Source organism: Trematomus bernacchii, unplaced genomic scaffold (genome assembly GCF_902827165.1).
Source record: "Trematomus bernacchii unplaced genomic scaffold, fTreBer1.1, whole genome shotgun sequence".
Lineage (NCBI taxonomy): Eukaryota > Metazoa > Chordata > Actinopteri > Perciformes > Nototheniidae > Trematomus > Trematomus bernacchii.
In genome coordinates, this window is record NW_022987710.1 from 2337188 (window position 1) to 2356592 (window position 19405).

At 42.2% G+C, this 19405-nt stretch overlaps 1 protein-coding gene across 1 annotated transcript in view; it reads right to left on the reverse strand.

The window, feature by feature from the left end:
- The window catches only part of chsy1 (chondroitin sulfate synthase 1), a 38912-nt gene extending 21420 nt beyond the window's left edge, over positions 1 to 17492 (reverse strand). Inside the window, exons 1-2 of the mRNA XM_034140968.1 lie at positions 16794 to 17492; positions 13569 to 14064 (exon numbers count right to left, since the gene is read on the reverse strand). Of these exons, the coding sequence (XP_033996859.1) occupies positions 13569 to 14064; positions 16794 to 17104 (807 nt within the window). The 5' untranslated portion in view covers positions 17105 to 17492. The remainder of the gene's footprint in view (positions 1 to 13568; positions 14065 to 16793) is intronic.
- Positions 17493 to 19405: the final 1913 nt, after the last annotated feature.

Consider the following 19405-nt stretch of genomic DNA (forward strand, 5'->3'; position numbering starts at 1 on the left):
AGATCAATTAAGGAGGATTTATTTGGGGACTTAATGTTTAATGTCTACAATCTGAGTAACATTCAATGAGATACAAAGGTTTTTAAAATCCTCTGATACTGCAGTTAACCAGTCCCAGATAAAATCGCCAAGTACTATTTCCTTGTAGTCAAGTTGAGATAAAAGATTTGCCAATGAAGACAAGGAGTCCTTGACAGCTGAGGGGGGTCTGTAGCAGCCCACCACCATGACTTGTTGCCCCTTTGCCACTTCAATATTTAAGGCTAAAAATTTGAGTTGCTTACGGATTGATTTGGAAACCAATGTGGTTACACTAAACTTATTCTTCACATAAATGGCAACTCCACCACCTTTATTAGGTTGGTCGGTACGATATACATTATAACCATTTAAGGATATGTCAGAGGCCAAAATAGATTTATTTAGCCAAGTTTCTGATAACACAATGACGTCAGCGTCAGTCGAGCTTGCCCAAATGCGGACAAAATCTAGTTTAGGTAAAAGACTGCGCACATTTAAGTGGATGAATCCCAACCCAGACCTAGCTTTAAAATCAGTAGCGATCTGACTACTACTACTGGGCGGTCCAGGGTTAAGTTGTACATTTCCGGATAGCAATAATAACAAGAAAACCAGGCATATTTTCCTCTTAATCGACACACATAAATTGTCATCTACTTTAAAATCACCAGCAAAGTCTGTGAAAGTGTGATTAGAGCTCAAGAAGCAGTCCTGAAGAACCATCATAGCAGCCAAACAAAACAGACAAACATATTTTGCCGAACTGATGCCGAAAGGCAACCGGTAATTGCAGTACCTTTCAAGCACTATCAAAATAATAAAGCCGTCACTCAGTGTAGGTACCATATTCTCCGGACTATAAGTCACGTTTTTTTTACCTGTCTGGCTGGTCCTGCGACTTATACTCTGAAGCGTCTTATATATTGAATTTTGTCTGACTGCGTTCAAACTCCAGCCAATAGATGGCACAGTATACAATCGTGATAAAACTACACTTATGTCAGTCATAGTTTTGAGCAACAAAAAGATCTCTAGCAGCACAAATCAATGTTTGTTTACAGGGGGTGTGGCCTATTCAGCCACCCAGCATCAAGAATAAACGATCAGTTTACCAGTAGATATAACCCGTTCACTGCATATATTCTCCTGTAACCCGAACTGCATATGTGGTACAAACAATAACATGCTTCTCCAATTAGGAAGCCAACCAAAGCGTAACAGAGACCGAGATCTATGGCGTCTGAGATCACATCCGTTACACTCCTGTATCATAATACTTATCATAGTGCCGTTCTTCATTCTATAATTGAGGTTTTTAACTGTTTGACATATTGAGAACTGGAAAGCAGAACTTTAGGTTGAGGTAATATATGACTCACGCATGTCAGTAACCTATAGTAATATAATAATAATATATTTAGTGTGTATTTAGCTGTTGCTTGTGCTAAAAACAACCAGTCAATGACTGGATTAGTTTATTTTAAATAAGGACAATACTTTTCGACCTTACCGACCCAGATAAACAGTGTGGCTCTTCTTCATGTGAAGACAGGCGCTGCTCCTCTTACTCAGAGTAACATGGCCTTTGGAAAGTCGTACCCTCAGGCTCTTATGTGCCGCTACTTTTCTCTTTCGTATAGCCCGTTCGTTCACACGAGGCCCTAACGGAAACGCGGAAACGGACTCCGCAAACGATAACGGGTCCCAAGGTGGATAGATCTGCAAACGGAACGCTCTGGGGGGTCAAACGGCTCCGTGTCTACGATCATTTCCTGATAACGATTAAGCCATAGCCCCACCTCTGCTGCTCACTGCTGTAGCATGGTCAGTAGCTACTGTCAGTGCTACTGCTACTGACCATGCTACAGATGTTAGTGCACAATCTACAGCTCCTCTACCACAACCATCAGCAACAAGTGGACATGGAGAATTACATGAACTACATGTTGCTAAATCCACAGCAGGGCATAAACAGAAGGGCAACCATGGCAACCATGCTCGGGGGTCTTCTTCGCTGCTTTTGGTGTATTTTGTGGCGAAAGTACAGCGCCACTTACAGGCCCGGCATATGTACTACAGCGTCTCCAGCGCTTTCGATCGGTCTCGTGCGGAAGTACAGTGCCACTTACAGGCCCGGCATATGTACTACAGCGTCTCCAGCGCTCCCGAGCGGTCTCGTGTGAACGGAAGACTTTTTTGATATCGTATTCGGCTCGTTTGCATTTCGTATGCGTTTGCGTGTAAATGGGGTCTTACAGTACTTAAGTACATTAAAATCACTGAATGTGGTACTGATTGATTGGTGAGAAAATACTACACATACTATATGAAAGGCCATTCTGTGGACAATGGTCTTCCTGTCTCTGGGCCCTGATCCGTCCTTTCACTGAGGCATCCTCACATCATTCCTCCAGCAGCAACCTGAGCTCCAACCTGCTGCAGCTCAGACAAAGAGGCCTTCTAATCCCACAGCCACACAGTAACAGCAGCAAGGAGTCCCTTCTCTTACGTTTACACAAACACACACCTTGGACTCTCAAACCCTGGATCCTGCTTTTGGGGTTTTCGACACTGACACAGAGGGAAAACTGTGTTCTTTACATGAGCAGGTCTATAAGGCCTCTTAACACAAATCGTACTATGCCCGCGAATGATTCCATGTCCTCTTTACATTGGTGGAGGAGGGAGGGGACTAAGCTCACCCCCACACACACACCAGCAGCAGATGAGGTTATCAGCCAGCCGCCTGGCTAAGACAACAGCTCGTGTAGCCGAACACGGAGAGAAAGCTTTCTGCTAATCCCCAGAGGAGAGCCAGACGGGCCAGAGAAAGAAAGCTGTGCTTTTTCTGTGGAAAGCTTAGCTTGAAACTCATTGCGTTGTCTTCAAGACAATACAACTAAATAACTGTACTGTCCGCCTGGACACTTACACAGTACAAGATGATAACTTTTTGTATAAATTGCCAACGAGGCTGCCAAAATGTATTTACAAAAAATGCCACATTTTATTTTACAGAGTATGGACTCAGTAACATGGTCAGGCTGGGAGGGTCTTATGTTCTCAGTCTGAACTACAGCGCTGGATATCTAATCATATCATCAAGGACACATTTCTTTAAATATTAAACTAATTTGAGTTAAAATCACCCATTATAACGAGAGATTAAATTCTCTTAATAATTTATTAAATTCTCATTAAAAAGATTATTTAAGGAGGGAGACGTATATGTTGCAATAAGAACTGACATTTGTAGTGACAAATTAAAACACCACCAATAGATTTTAATTCATAACAATTTGACCAGTGAATTTCATTCCACTGGATATATATTTCACATAAATCATAACTCTGCCCCCTTTTAAGCTGCGTCACTCTGTAAATGTTATAACCTGGTAGGATAAAGGCTTCTATAGTGGAGTCATGAAGCCAGGGATGAAGTCGAATAGTCCATTTAGCTTAGGAACCTTCCTAACGGAGTGAAATGACCCGGAAGTCCCTCAGTGGCAGCCATGATAAGAGCCGTTCAAATTCTCTAGATGATAGGAAAGGAGGTTTCAAACTTCCTTTATAGCCTCCTTTAGCTTAGGAACCACTGGACCTCCCTTTACGAAAGGAGAGGAGAAAATGCTGCCCCACAATGCCTTGCGGCCGCAGCATTTGCCGTCACACAACAGTCGGCCGTTCACGGAAACAACCGATTATGACCGAGAAATGATATCATGAAAGTTACGGTGCTTATTAAGCTTTTTAAACGTTTATAATAAATACATTTGTATTGATTTTAAGATCTTTTCATACAATCATACGTATTGGGATCATTTGTATTAATGTGGACCGGAGGGAGAGGGTGACGAGCATAAGTTTCACTTTCCTTTTTTATTTCAATTCCAACTTTGGTCATGAAGAATATGTTTCTCTGTTGTCCCGTTCATAAAGCATAAAACAACAGCATCAGAGCACGGTGCAGAGTCTCTAGATGAGTTTACAGTAGTCCCTCGTTCTTATTAAACATCCATGTTGTAGTCCGCTGTATAGAAAACTGTAGTTTCCATAGTTTCCCCACAGCAGCAGACGCACATTTATGACGTCCGCTGGCGCATCATAAACACGTCGGATAGTGAAAGTGCAGTCGGATTCTCTAAAGTACCGCAGTCTCTTCTCCCAAGTCCTTTTGAATTCTCCTATCCACTATCCCTTAACCCCATGACGTTTCACTCAGAGGTCAAGGGATGGATGATAGGGATAGATGTTAGGAGCTGATTTTTGGACTATTCAACTGCAACCATGGTCTCGGATAAACCAGGAAGTCTGAATTAGAGCCCAATAAATATGATGGGCGCACTCACTTTTAGATTGAATGCTTCGTATGTTTAAATGTCCACCTAAAATGCGAGATTGGAAAATAACAGACACCACTAGAGTGCGTTCCAAGGGTTTGGTTTGTTTGGTGGCTCAACAGATCTGCATTGTGTGCATATCTGTTTTGTAGCAGGTCGCCAACATGACTTAACATTTTTAAAAGTAATACGAATATTAAGAAAGCTGTGACTGCACCTGACGCCATCTTGAATGTATCTTACCGCCATCTTGCATAAGCAACCAATTGTGGCTGATGTCAAGTACATGGCACCTTGAACAGGATATACAATAAGTACATTCATTTAATTGAAATCAATCAAAGCATTCAGGAGGACATCAGGGCTCTATGCTGCTGACATTCATGATGTTCGGTCCAGCCTTCTCATACATTCAAAGAGCAAATCTAATCATCATATGTTGATGTTCTTGAGGGGTTTCCAGTTGTTCTAGTTGTGATAGCAAATCTGCTGCTGTCTGTGAGGACTAAATAGTGCAACTCTTAACTGAAAATTACATATTGAATAGCAGAGGTGGAAGAGGCCTGCAGGTTAGGGCAGCTACAAAAGCAGTGGAGAGAGGATATAAAACATATCCAACAGGCTTCTCCCAAAACGGATGGAATCTGGCTTTACTACACACCAAGTCAAATGACACTATGACCAACTCTGACCCAACCACCTGTCTCAGTTTGTGTGTGTGTGTGTGTGTGTGTGTGTCTTTCCTGCACCACTATCTTCACAGGCCAGGGTTGTGGTCGAATTGTCCGTTTAGCTTAGGAACCTTCCTAACGGAGTGAAATTAACCGGAAGTTTCTAATCCTAAATCTAATCGATAGATTTATGATCGATAGACTTATGATTAGAAACTTATAAAAGTAGGGTAGACCTATGGAGATTATCCGACTGAACAAAACGTGATCCGTCTCTTAAATGTGTGCCAACCACAGACCTTATCTCCAGCTATTTTCCAAAATCCTATGGAGAAATTACATTGCTTTTTTGTCGAAGGAACCCATGCGCAGCTTACTTCTGGGTTTTAGGACGCGTCACTGTGGCATTCATGCACACATGTGGAGCGGAGGGTGAGGGTGACAAGCATAAGTTTCACTTTACTTTTTTTATTTCAATTCCAACCTTGTTCATGAAGAATATGTTATACTGTTGTCCACATTCATAACGCATAAAACAGCACCATCAGAGCACGGTGCAGAGTATCTAGGTGGGCTTACAGAAGTCCGCCGTTCTTATAATACATCCATGTTGTAGTCCGCTGTATATAAAACTGTAGTTTCCCCACAGCAGCAGACGCATATTCATGACGTCCGCTGGCGCATCATAAACACGTCGGATAGTGTAAGTGCAGTCGGATTCTCAAAGCACCGCAGTCTCATCTCCTAAATCCTTTTGAATTCTCCTATCCACTATCCCTTAACCCCGTGACGTTTCACACAGAGGTCAAGGAATAGTGGATAGGAAAAGACGATAGGAGCGGATTTTTGGACAATTCGACTGCAGCCCTGGTCTATTTTCCATCTCTGAAGCATGAACGTAACTTTGAATGCATTTTAAATACCTGTTTGTGTTGGTTTATAACTTAAAATGCAATGATACTTTTCATTGGTTCCCGACTGTCTACACACAGCTGACAGTGTGTTTTGATTCAGCTGATCAAGCGGCCAGTATCAAGCTACTGAGCTGCAGATCACTTTTTGTAGAGTTGAATCGAAATTGAAAGAAAGAAAGAACTTTAATGTCTGATAATTGAAGGACATGTGTAAGAGCTTTAACTACATGAGTACTGTATACGAGTCCACACAGTCTGGGGAATCCGGCAGGGGAGGTAACCTTGCTCCGCTCTGGCGGGAAACCTCACTGCGATTCAGAAAAGGATTGAGAGCATTTAAGATGCACAACCATGTATAATATGGACTTAGAAACTCCAAAAACATCAGCAGTAACTGACTATGAAGATGAAACACAAGGGGCGGACCTGTATGGTCATTGTAAGACTCTTAGAAACTAATCTCCTCTAATAGGATGCTAGAGGCTTAACAACACCACTGTGATTGACTGTGATGGGTTAGGTTAGGGTTCCATGATGGCTGGAACATGGAGGAGGGACCATCCTCAGGCTGGACACAGCTTCTACTGTTAGCTCATCTGAATGCATCATCTTCATTATCAATTTTTTTTTTTTCATGAACTGATCAAAAAAAAACAGCTGCACCTGAGTGACTCATCTAGCCAAGTCATCCATACAATTCCAAAAAGGAGGCCTGACCCAAAAGGAACTCTTAGACCAATTACACATTAAGTATCGCTGGGCAGAGCCAATCAGTGGCCACAGCATGCCTCCACACAATTCATCTGCATCTGGAATTCTGTGCTGAGGATCAAACACCATCCTTTTCAAAGCAGATGGTCCAGTTGGGTATTCACATACTGACACATGGACCAGTCAATAGTGCTAACCGTAAACTCCACTGGAGCGCTGTTGGGCTGAATATAATTCTGACGAAGGACAACGTCAAGTCTATACAGCCACTATCACTTAATCTATGTCAGCAGCAGAGCTTGAATCTGCTCTATCTGATCGGGGGCTTCCTCAGCAGGCCACAAAGAGATGCTCTGAATAAAAGGAGAAAGAGCAGAATATTTAGCTGGATATTTACCTCATCCAGCCGTGGACGTAAATAAACATAATACATATATAAAACCCACCTGTTTAGCCTGTGCCATTAATTAAAAAAAATCCCTTAACAGGTTTAGCCCATTTGACATGAATGCACTAGCAATTCAATAGTTTGTCAAATTTGGAAGCAAATATTCTTGTACTTTTCTGTTTATTGAACTTATTGTAAGTTGCTTTGGACTAAAGCATCAGCTGAATGAAATGTTATAAACTGTAATATAATGGAATGTAATGCATACATTAGGGCATTCAACATTAACACGTTAATGCTTGTGATCAATCTTGAAACCTTAACGCGTTGAAATATATTTATATGTGTGTAGATGTAGATTTATCGTATATGGGTTGGCTTTAAAAAGTATTTACTATAATTCATACTTTGGAATGAATTCATGGACTGTTGGTGCTTAGCATCTTTCACTGCTGGTTTGTTATGTGATTATTCTCAACAACTCTTCCTACAGTCAGTGCTTTAACGTCAGAGTTGAATGAGAGAAAGAAAAAAAAGGAAAATAGATAATCAGAGGGTGGAGGAGTCCAGAAGCGTGACTCAGGCCTGGACTGGCACAGTTTGGAGTGCCAAGCAGACAGGAGAGGAGACGGCTTCTGACTACAGGAGAGGAAGGAAGGGAAGAGAACTACAGGGAAGACTCGTCTATGCTCATGGCAATTCATAGAAAGGAAACGCATGGAGGCAGAGCTGGATGCTGACTTTAGTAATAAAGTAAAGACAGTTCATGTGAACAGCTACAAACAAAGGCACCATTCATACGCATAATGCCAAGTGTGTCTTATCAGATGTGATTTCATACACATTTCAGTTCACTCAAAAACTATAAAAATGAAAACTGTGGCTTTGTGGCTGGAGGAGTGAAAGTGGAGAACATGTCAGCATTCTGCTTCAACAGTCCTTCAGAGTTGCTAAGCATACAATTAGAGAGGAAAAGAAGGAGGTGGTGTAAAAAAAGGAAAGCATGAGTTGGCAGTGGGATGGAGGTGGAGGAGGAGCCTGGCCCTCTCTCTGCAGGGACACACTGAACCTCAGCTGGGCCTGGGCCTGCAGCATGGCTTCTCAAAGCAACATTGACTTATTCTTATAGTTTTTCACCTTTTCTGGGATGGTTGCTATAATGAGTTTACCGAATGGCAATACTTTTTATAATTCACATCTTCTTCTTTTATTTTAAATAATGTGGTGTGCACAACCACAGCCTGCACCACACCTTACAAATAACTAAGTGCAGCAAGCGGCTCAAGCTAGCAAAAGGTGGTAACCATAGAAACAAAACTTAACAAATTTGCCGCAAGTCTCTGCACCCAGCCTCGCGGCGAAATCCTCTGTCCGGGTAAAAACTCCATGATCACATGGCTGTGCTTCAGTCATTTCTTCAAATACAAACGTATCAAGAGGATGGCCAGAAGGAAAAGGGTCTCGCAGGATCTAATGTGCTATATCTGGACCTCTCGAGGTGGGTCAGGGAGTCTACTGCGCACCCTCTGTAGCTCCCAACAGGTCCACATGTTTGGCATATCTGTGATGAGCATGCGATGCATCGGCCACCCCCTCAGCCGGTGTCTGTGGATTTCCCCCCCCCTTTTCTTTGATACAAATTTGACCTGATCTTTGAAACCTTCCACAATAGACATTTCTGCTGCAAAGTGCATGCACTTGGTGAATTTGTTCAAATGTAATCACTGGTTAAACTGACCAGTACAAATATGAAATGTTCCATTTTCAGTTCAGTACATTTGCCTATATGTGTGCTTGTATGCATGCTGTATGTACAGACACTTTATGTAAGATATAAAGCCATGTGTAGCTTTCAATATGTACAAATGACATTAAGATAAGAAGGAATACATTGGAACCCAGTTAATCCTGAATGAATTTTCAGAGGCAGTGCTGTGGCAGGCAGCACAGTGAGGGGGCCGCTCAGCAGAGGTGAGGATTAGGAGGTGGACTCAGCTCTCAGCAGTGCAGCCTTGTGATTCCCATTAGCTGTGTTGGAGCTTGTTTGTGAGCTGGCATGCAGGGTGGGGGAGGGAATGGTCTCAGGGCTCCCGAGTACAGCAGGCTGCTGCTCACCTCATACAGTCAAGTCAGCAGGCTTTAACATTCAGGAAGGGGTTCCTGGGTCTTGGTCTTTTTCATTTAGTTTCTGGCCAGATATTATAAGTCATTTATGAGGTCAAGTTAAGATGTAACAGTAGTATCATTGGAATGGTGTGATTGCATGATGGTATGTATTTAGGAGCCACTAAGGTGCTTTTGTGATCAAAAGCCAGTCATCAAGTTTTTACTCGATACCCCCCAACTCTGATGAATGACTTGGCCAGACACTGACTGACCAACCTTTCTGAGGGGGCTCCATAGTTTGCTGAAGTTTAAAGAAGGAGCATGTCTGAAAAAACAAACCAGGTTACACTGTAACACAGGGGGAGGTGCCAGGGCCATGCAGTGGAAAAGCAGATCCTATGGTGACTTTGTGTCATCATTTGGTATATGACCAAATGATGACACAAAGTGCCCCTCAATGAGAAAAGTCCCCCTATAGTAAGGTTGCAGCGGTCGCTAGTAGACTTCTAAAATCTCCCAGAATGCAACCATCCTGCAGAGCAGTGCTTGCTGCTGCTACCACACACAGCCTGCACTTGTAGCTGTAACTTGTGCTAATTCAGCACTTCTGGCCTTCCATGTCTGTTGGCTTCTGGATGATGAGTGTAAACAAGGTGGGGCCTAGCCTATTTTAAACACGATGCAGAGCCAGTACTGAGGAGGGACAGAGGGGGAGCACAGAGCGCTGAGTGAACAACTCCATTTCATAAACAAATTAGAACATTATTATTTAACCAAGTGAGACAATGGATATACAGATATCTAACTAGACAGCCTCTGATCACAGAGTAATTCCTCATAAGCAAGTCAACAGACTAACAATGTCTAATTTCATTTACACACCTTTAACAAGAAGGTACTTCACTCATCTGAAGTTTCAGAACTGAAACTCAAACACAATGTTAATGTATTCATCTTCACACACGTCACACTCTTATTGAAACAGACACAAGTTTATACAAATCATTTGTTTTATATACTGTATATGATCCACAATGTGGTATATCTAAATATTTCATTAACTGCAATTTTTTTTAAAAGAGAGCGAGACAGAGAGTGTGCGTGTGTGTGTGTGTGCGCGTGTGCGTGTGTGTGTGAGCAGATAAGAGCATGTTGAGACATGGCTCATGAGTGTGGGCGGTTACTTCCCGTCTCTTGGTCTAGATTCTCTAGAATGAGCTCGTATGACTGATGATGATGATGATGATGATGATGTAGACATGTACGACCTTTAAGAGGGCTCTGAAACATTAAAAAGATGATGATGCATTTCAGAACTATTGGATTTCCTGTTAAAAAGAGTGATCTTGAATGTAGGTCTGCTTTGTTTCACAAAAACGGAAGGAGTACGCTGACACATGTCAAGGTCATCTGGAAAGATATGACTAGAAAGCTGCAGAGCAAACGCAGACACAGCCTCCTGAATCCGTGTATGGTTCGTTCTTTGGTTATTCCGTTTCAAAACCGAGTAGAAAAAACTAAAAACTTGTGTTGTTTTTTTGTTTTAAAACCAAAATGGGAAAAACATTTTGACCATTTGTTTTTATTTATTTACTTACAAGTAAACGCGAAGCTCTCGGAAGTGATTTAAAAACAAAAGCACTTGCATTGAAGCACAACAGTATCTGGTTAAAGGAACCGTGATAATATTATACACAACAGAAAACAAGGTGAATTTAGGCTGGTTCCTTGCGTCACAACGATAAGCCTCTAAGCGTAGTATCTCTATGTCTAAAATGGCCTCGCGTTTGCTTTGTCAAATCGGAAGCTCTTCATTTTAGTAGTAGTACGCCTACTACCAACAATACAATGAAGTACTTTTACTGTGTTTTCTTTTTTAGAAATCCTCTGTCAAAGTCCCCTTCTGAGTACAAGAACGCTATTTTTTATAATATTAAAATACCTTTCTTCCTGAGACTGATATTGTTGGACAGAGTATTTTAAGAGTTTATGGTAGACATGATATCAGCAATACTTCCAGTCAGTACTCCAGTAACAGCTTATACCCCTTGGAAAGTCTTTAGAGTCTGGCCTGGATAGCTGGTCACAACTATCCTTCAGCACACTGGGTGTTTCTCAATGTCGAGTAAAGCTGCTTCAGAGCCACTATTTCAAGCATACTACGTCATCGAGTGCCGCCGAAGTACTGTTCCAATGTCCAGTATACTTGGAAATCTACCGAGCCCGGCGTACTTCGTTTGGGGAAATTTCGAGTCTGCACACGAGTAGACTCCGGTCTTAAAATCCCCACAATGCTTTGCGCACGGACCAATTTCCCCAAATCTGTGGCGGAAGATGTAAGGCGGGGCCTCTCATATGATGCACACCTGCACACTTGCTAGCCTGTTCCACTCTTTGGGTGTTTCTCAATCGCGAGTAAAGCTGCTTCAGAGCGACTATTTCAAGCATACTACGTCATCGAGTGCCGCCGAAGTACTGTTCCAATCTCAAGCATACTTGGAAATCTACCGAGCCTGGCGTACTCAGTTTGGAGAAATATCGAGGCTGCACATGAGTAGACTCCGCGGTCTTAAAATCCCCACAATGCTTTGCGCACGGACCAATTTCCCCAAATCTGTGGCGGAAGATGTAAGGCGGGGCCTCTCATATGACGCACACCTGCACACTTGCTAGCGTGTTCCACACTTCGTTTTCCGAATGCCAGGAAGTATTCTTGCCTCGCTTCTGAAGCAAGACCCTCGGCAGACATGTGCTACCAAGCAAGCGTACTCGCGATTGAGAAACACTCTTTGTTTTCCGAATGCCAGGAAGTATTCTTGCCTCGCTTCTGAAGCAAGTGACTCGGAAGACTTGTGCTAACAAGCAAGCGTACTCGCGATTGAGAAACACCCAGTGACACACTCTGTCACTCTTGTTGGCCTCTTTTGATGATGCTGTCTTTTAAAATATGATTATTTATCTGCCCCTAGTTCATTCCTCGCAGATTCAGTCTCACCAGCCTCCTCTTTCCATCAGTCCCAGTCATTGCATGTTAGTCAATGGAGCTTCAAAAAATGAAGAGCTTCTGAGTTGACCAAGCAAACGCGAGGCGGCTGAGTTGAGCGCAGTGCAGAATCGCTGTATAGTTTAAATCTCCTAACAATGTTGTCCATTTTAGACATAGATATACTACGCTTAGAGGCTTATCGTTGTGACCGCAATGAACTAGCCTAAATTCACCTTGTTTATAATATTATCACGGTTCTTTTAACCGGATACTGTAGTGCTTCAATGCAAGTGTATTTTAGCATAAGAGTGCTTTTGTTTTTAAATCACTTCCGAGAGCTTCGCGTTTACTTGTAAATAAATAAATAAATAAATAAAAACAAGAAGATACACGTCCTCTTAGTCAAACAAAACCAAAAAGTTGATTTATCCGTTTTCCCGTTTTGGTTTTAAAACTGAATAACGTCGTTTTTTTGGTGTTCTGTTTTTCCATTTTGGTTTTAAAACAGAAAAACAACACAAGTTTTTAGTTTTTCCTATTCAGTTTTGAAACGGAATAACCAAAGAACAAACCGTACACGGATTCTCCTGCCGAGTCATCATGTTGCTCTGTTGATAACTAGACCGCTGCAAACATCTGTATGAAACTTCATTTAGACCACAGTGAGGGTCAAACAGCTGTTAACTATCATCATTTACACAACAGTGGTTTCTCAACATTAAGATGCTGTAAAGCAGAGCATGCAGCTATGTTTGATTTATGACTTGCTAGCTTCTTCAAAGAATAGTTTACACGGGCCCTGGCTGTTTGGGTAATAATGCAACGGAGAACAAGCTGGGCAGAAAAGTCTCTGCCTGCGAAGTTCCTTCAACAGCTTTTGAGTATAAATAAAGCGGAATAGACCAGCAGCCTTTATAAGGGTATCTGCCTGCCTCTAAGTGCCTCGTATCCAACGCATGTTGCGATAGGCTCCTCTGGAACAACGTATGGCACCAGAGCCAAAACAGGGTGGTTGTTCTATTTATAGAACTCTTCCTGCATGCTCTTTTGTTTCTCAACAACTTCATTTCAGTGAGACATAACTGCCTCGGCAACAAATGTGTATAAAACATAGGAAAGACGGGGCTGAGCAGTCACAGAGCTCTCTGTGAAGCTTCAGCTGCTGTAGGCGTTTCTTCAAAGTGGAACTCATTTCCTGTGTTTCAGGAGAAGCACATGCCATGAGCGGTGTGACAGACCAGAAGGCCACCAGGCCAAATTAGGCCCTTCTTTCTCTTGCATCTTAAATTCTGACTGAATGTAATCAACTGTGCAGTTTGAGGTAAAACTTTTTTGTTTTATGCAACTTGTAAAGTATCCCTTCACACACACAGTGGGAACTGAGAGGCTGCTTCATATATGAAGTATGAAAACAAAATGACAACATCTTACCTCATAGGACCAGACACACTGGACCCCGGCAAACCTCCTGACACAGCGGCCAATCTCCACGTCTTCATGGGTGGTGTACATCTCCTGTAGACATTCTCGAATGTGGGGCACCATCCTCTTGAGGACCTCACGGCTCATGATGACCCCTGGCCCCCCCATGCAGAAGTTTTCCCCAGGCTCCAGAGCTAGTTTACCCAGCTCGTCCCGGGCCCCCATGCCTGTTTGGCCCAGAAAGATGGCCTCGCTACTGTTGAGGCTGCGCAGGAAGCTCTCCAGCTTCTCACTCTTGATGTAGACGTCGTCATCGGCCCTCATGAACCACTCGTACTTGTCCAAGTAATGGTCATGCATGTACTTTAGCATCATGAAGGACTTTTTCTGCGGTGGGTAAGAGTCATCTACATTCTTCAGAGCCACTATGGGAATGGGTATAGAGGTGTCAGAGCCTTCGCTGGAGAAGAACTCTACACGTCCTGGAACTGTCTGCGCCCACGTCCTGTGAACACACACAGAGTCAAGAAAAGGGAAATGATGGATAAGTAGGATTTTTTGTAATATGTATCAGCTCATGTTACCTATCTCTCATAAATATCTATAAACGTTTTCATATAAATCCCTTAATGTTTGTTCTACATGCTATATTTATTCTCTAGTGTCTCTTCTGTTAATTTTGTATGTACTCTGCTGAAATGCATTTGTTGTCTTAGTAACTGTACTCTGTGCAATGGGAACAAAGTAGAATGTGGGCTGAATAGTAATAGCAAGAGAACAGAGTTTACACTGGGTGCAGGTGTGTGCGCTAACGCCACTTGTTGGCTCATTAGGGCCTGAGCTCGACGAAGGCGAAGACCTATTGTAATCCTAGGAATTATTTTTTTCTACCAAATGAATTGCCTTTTTGAGGGCCTTAGAAAAAGTAAAAGACGGATGTTTGTTTAACACTTGTCGGGTCAGGTGTAAATATATTTCTATTGGGGGTTTCATAATTTGCGCACACAAACAGGCTCTATAGCGCCCCCTAACAAGCAGCGTTTGGTTGTGCTTTCACCTAAAAGTCTGAAACGCTACATATGTAGCATGATGGGACGCACAAAAAAGTCAGCGCGAGGCATATCGTAAACCCAACATGAAGTCATATTGATGTTCAACATGAGCAGCTGACAACATCTACATCCTGCATTTGACATCTGTGCCTTTCTGGGGGAAGATCAAAGTTGCCCAAAACAAAACTTATCTGAAAAGTTTGTTGTACTGTGAATGTATTAATATATGGTTATTAACAACATCCCCTTGTCTGATTTGTTGCTTTGCTATCCACTACATTTGTATTTCTCTAATAAGCGGTGTAAAACATTGTCAGAAAATTATTCTCTTGTGGACATCGCAGACTCGGAGTGAAACATGACTGCAGCCAAGGGCTATGAGCCTTTACTCAACAAGATAATATAATAATAACATTATTGCAAGGCAGTGAAATAGATCGATAGATAATGTCAGTGGCAACATATTTGTCCAAACCCTAGGCCACATCACCCTTTCCATGCATCCTTACACTGGGTCCCCATTGTATTCAGGATAAACGTCATGGTCTTGGCCCTGAGCACATCTCAGTGCCTCTTAGCCCTCACTGCACCATCGTAAAAGTAACGTAAAGTAATCAGGTTGCAGTACTTTTATTTTGTGATACTGATATTAGATTACTGATTCTGCTCTTTCCAGATGTTAGGCATTTGAATTCAAATAAGAAAAAGACCTAGGTAAAAAGAGAGCTGTTTAACAGAATGAACAGTTTGCATGTTGACTTCATTCACAGACCATGCGTCCTGATTGAAAATAAAAACAGTAGAGGAGGCCTTCACTATAAAACACTCTCCTGCAACAACATCATAGTCCTGTTGGAAGATGAATGTTCAGGCCTTCATTTAAATTATTTACATTGATACATTTAAACATTTACATCACTACACACAGGAAATAATATTGTTCATAGAGTTCAGACATTATGAGTATCTGCTCGTCCAAGTGCTACTTATTTCCAGGAGAACAGCTGCTAATCTCAGAGCTTGAGCATCAGGGCAGAAGTGAACGGTCCTGAGCTTCTGTCTGGGGTGTGATGACACAGGTCTCTACAGCACATGAGCATGCACATTTAAATATGCCAGCCTCAGAAACAACGTCTGATAATCTATCAGAGGGCTGCTGAAATGTAAAGGCAATCTGTGTTGGACTTAAAGACGGATATAACATTATCCCTGGAACAGAGTACAACTTAAAAACGTGCCACTGGGCATTTCTCATTTGTAAAGCACTGTCAATGAATGTGACTAAACCTTTGTTAGTCTGAACAAACAAGTCATTTTGAGATATCACTGGGTCTCTGGTAGACTGTCCTTTTAAGGGCTAAATTAGTATTTGATATACTGGAAACACGACGATTCACAGGGCTCTTCGAGTAATGCCCGCCCATCAGTAAAAAAACATATCCCACAGTCTGCATTAGTAAAATGTTGTGTTTTCTTGTGAATTCCCTAAAAAGGGTTTTAAATAGAGTGTACTGGGTGCCTGCTATCAGTGAGAACCAATGACACACTGACATTGGGTGGTGATAATGGTATGAAAGACCATGCAGCTCATCGAAAGTGATTTACTGGGACTGGCAATTTTGAGAGACTTTTAAATAGTGTACTTTGACTCCACTACATTTATGTAATACCTTTAGTTACTTTACAGATCTGGATGAATGATGTGAAATATAATCAAGTGTTAAATCAGACTTCAGTTCCACCTGGAGTAAATTCACAAGCTACCCTGCAGTATACAAAGTCATTAAAACCAGCTGCACCTTTACCAGCTTTGATAACACTAATGATTAAGAATTATAAAACATATCATATATATTATTCTGAAATGGACCAATCTGCACAATGACTACTTTTACTTTAACTATATTTTTATGATAATAATTTTCTACTTTTACTGAGTAACATTTTGAATGCAGGACTTTTACTTGTAACAGAGTATTAATACACTCTTTTACTTAAAAAGTACAACATCTGAGTACTTCTTCCACCTCTGCTGCAACAAAAACACTTTCCCAAATTGGGATCAATAAAGTACCATCTTATCTTATCTTATCTTATTGGTCCATGTTCCTAAAGGTGAGCCTTCAGAGAAGGCAGACTACAGGTGTACAGAGCCCCGGCAGCTCCAAGCTGAGACACTCACCGATGAGCCGCCACGGCCCGGCTGTTCAGGTACTTCTGGGCAGTCATCACACCGACGAACAGGAAATGATTGGACCCGGATTCAGGCTTCTCGGTCGCCGGTAAACTGTTATCTTGCGGTGGCCATAGTACTCCGTCGTATTCCTTCCTGTGACCCCCGTTCAGTCCACAGCCTGCAGGGTTCGCCGTCCGTTTCTGTCCGGCTTTCTTTAGCTCGGTCGCCTTGGGTAAGATGAGTCTGGAAGCCAGCGTGAACCCGACCACCAACCCCAGCAGAACACTAAACCAGGCTCTTCGGCTTCGACCTGCCATTCCCCAAAGCTTCCCCAAGCGACCAGTGCCCTCTGTAGCTATCCGAACAGCACCGCGTCTGTAAAGCAAACCAACCAACTCAGTTAAAAATAAGGTAAAATAGAAGAGGCAAGTCCGAAGCTCCGGGCTCAAAGACTCTCTCTCATAGCAGGAAATCCCATTTCTTCCAGCTGCCTACGTAGCATCACAGCAGTCGCCTTGAAGTCGCCACCTGAGCCGTTGTGCCGAGGCTCTCCGCTCAGCCAGCTGTCCGTCTGTCCGTCACTACCGACCAGAGGCACACTGCAACACCTCACCGACCGACACAAGCAGCGCCTTTGCCTTGAATAGCGGCCCCATGCTCGCTGCCGGAAGAATATCGGACCGTCCGGATCGCTGATCGCGAAGGGTTTAACGGCTGTTTGAGCCTACGAGCTTGCCGTAACAGCGCTGTGACTGGCTAGACCCTTCCACGTGGGAGGGCCCGGAAGTAGGCCTACTTATACCATGGATGTATAAGACTTATACCATGATTTATACCTTCTTATCCCCATCTATTCTGTAAAACGTCGCATCATATAGAAATATTGTACTACAACGACATCCTCTTTCATTCATCGCAGCCTTCTAATAAATGTTTTGTGTTTAAATAATAAATGTTTTATGTAATTTTGAGTCGGCAAACTACTCCTAAAACCACATCCACGAGCCTCCACCACAGTTGCCATGGGATACAATCCAGTCGCGAATGAATTACAGCGTACAAAATTCGCTTAGTTGTTGCATTTGGGAACAATGCATAGTCGCTGAATTCAACTAAAAATAAGAATAATAACCTATGTAAAGTGAATTGATTTTCTCTCAACACGTCATGTGTGCCCCACGTGACAGAATTGTAAACTCGGAGATTGGATTATTTTGCCGAAATACAGCCAGGTTATATTTCACCTATCCCTGAAATGTGATTGAACGATGCTGCGTTCATGTTAAATGGGAAAAGACACTATCACTGAACCAACCTGCAATTGTTGCAGTATTAGCCTTCTGCTTTAACAAAATAATAACAAAAGTCCTAATAGTTATAATTGTCATTTATGTATAATTACTGTACTATAATACGTTTAGCCCAATGACGCCAACATTTAGCATTGCTTAGCCTAACCAAAAACAGCGTCCTGAAAGCTGAACTGGACAGCATAAAGATTATTTTTGTTGTAGTTAATGTGTTTTGCTCCATGACATCTTCTGTGCTACATAACAGACACAGCTTGTCTTTCAATCTCCTCTGGTGTGCAGCTCCATCTTGTGGTCCTCGGCAGTCCACACACAAACAGACACACTCAAAATCATATAAGGCTTTTATTTGAATGATTAGGAGTTGATTGTATTATTTGTTTATGTAATACAATGGCATGTATTTGAAACATATTAAATGTAATGCACTCTTATTCTTCATATATTCTGTTTCTAGTGGGCAACATCAATATCATTGAAACAACTTTGTTTTATGTTTCATGTTGACATGGTGAATCAACATTCGTGACAGAATACTCACCATGCAGTCAATCTTAGCTCCTTAATAACAGGCGGATCCTAACACAATCCACTTTACCTCCTCAGGGTTATGGACATGCTGCCACTACTCTTAAATCACTGGACATTGTTTTACTATATTTGGGGGGCAACAGTAACTCAGTCTGTTTGGGCTTGGCTTGACGTTTGTCATTTCACCTATTTAAGGCAGCTATGGCACTCGTTTTTTTTTTTACTGCAGAGTTGCCAAAGAAATGTCATTGTACTTTGTATGACGACAATAAAGATATATTCTATTCTATTCTATTCATTATAGTGAGCCACTTAAAGGGGACCTATCATGCAAAATGCACTTTTGTACGTCTTTTATACATGAATACGTGTCCCCGGTGTTCCAGGGAACTCACCAAGTGTCAGAAAACACAACCCTCTCTATTTTCCTCCATACCCAAATCTCTAAAAAAGGGGCTGCAACGGATCTGATAAAAACTGATCCAGATTTGAACACTGTCCTGACGTCAGGACAGTGGCACTACGGCTATTGGGCCAACTCCACCAATCAGGAGGAGACAGCCACGGCCATTGCCGTTCAAAAGCCCTGGAGACGCTGTAGTACATATGCCAGGCCAGTAGATGGTGCTGTTCTCACTGAATCTGCCCTTGCTAAAACAGAGCTAGAAATTGTCAAATTGAGCAAAATGAGGCATGGCTAAAATGCATGATCCGTTTGGTATTTTGAAAAAAAAAAAGTATAAATATGCCTTATATAGGTTTGGTCCTACACTATAT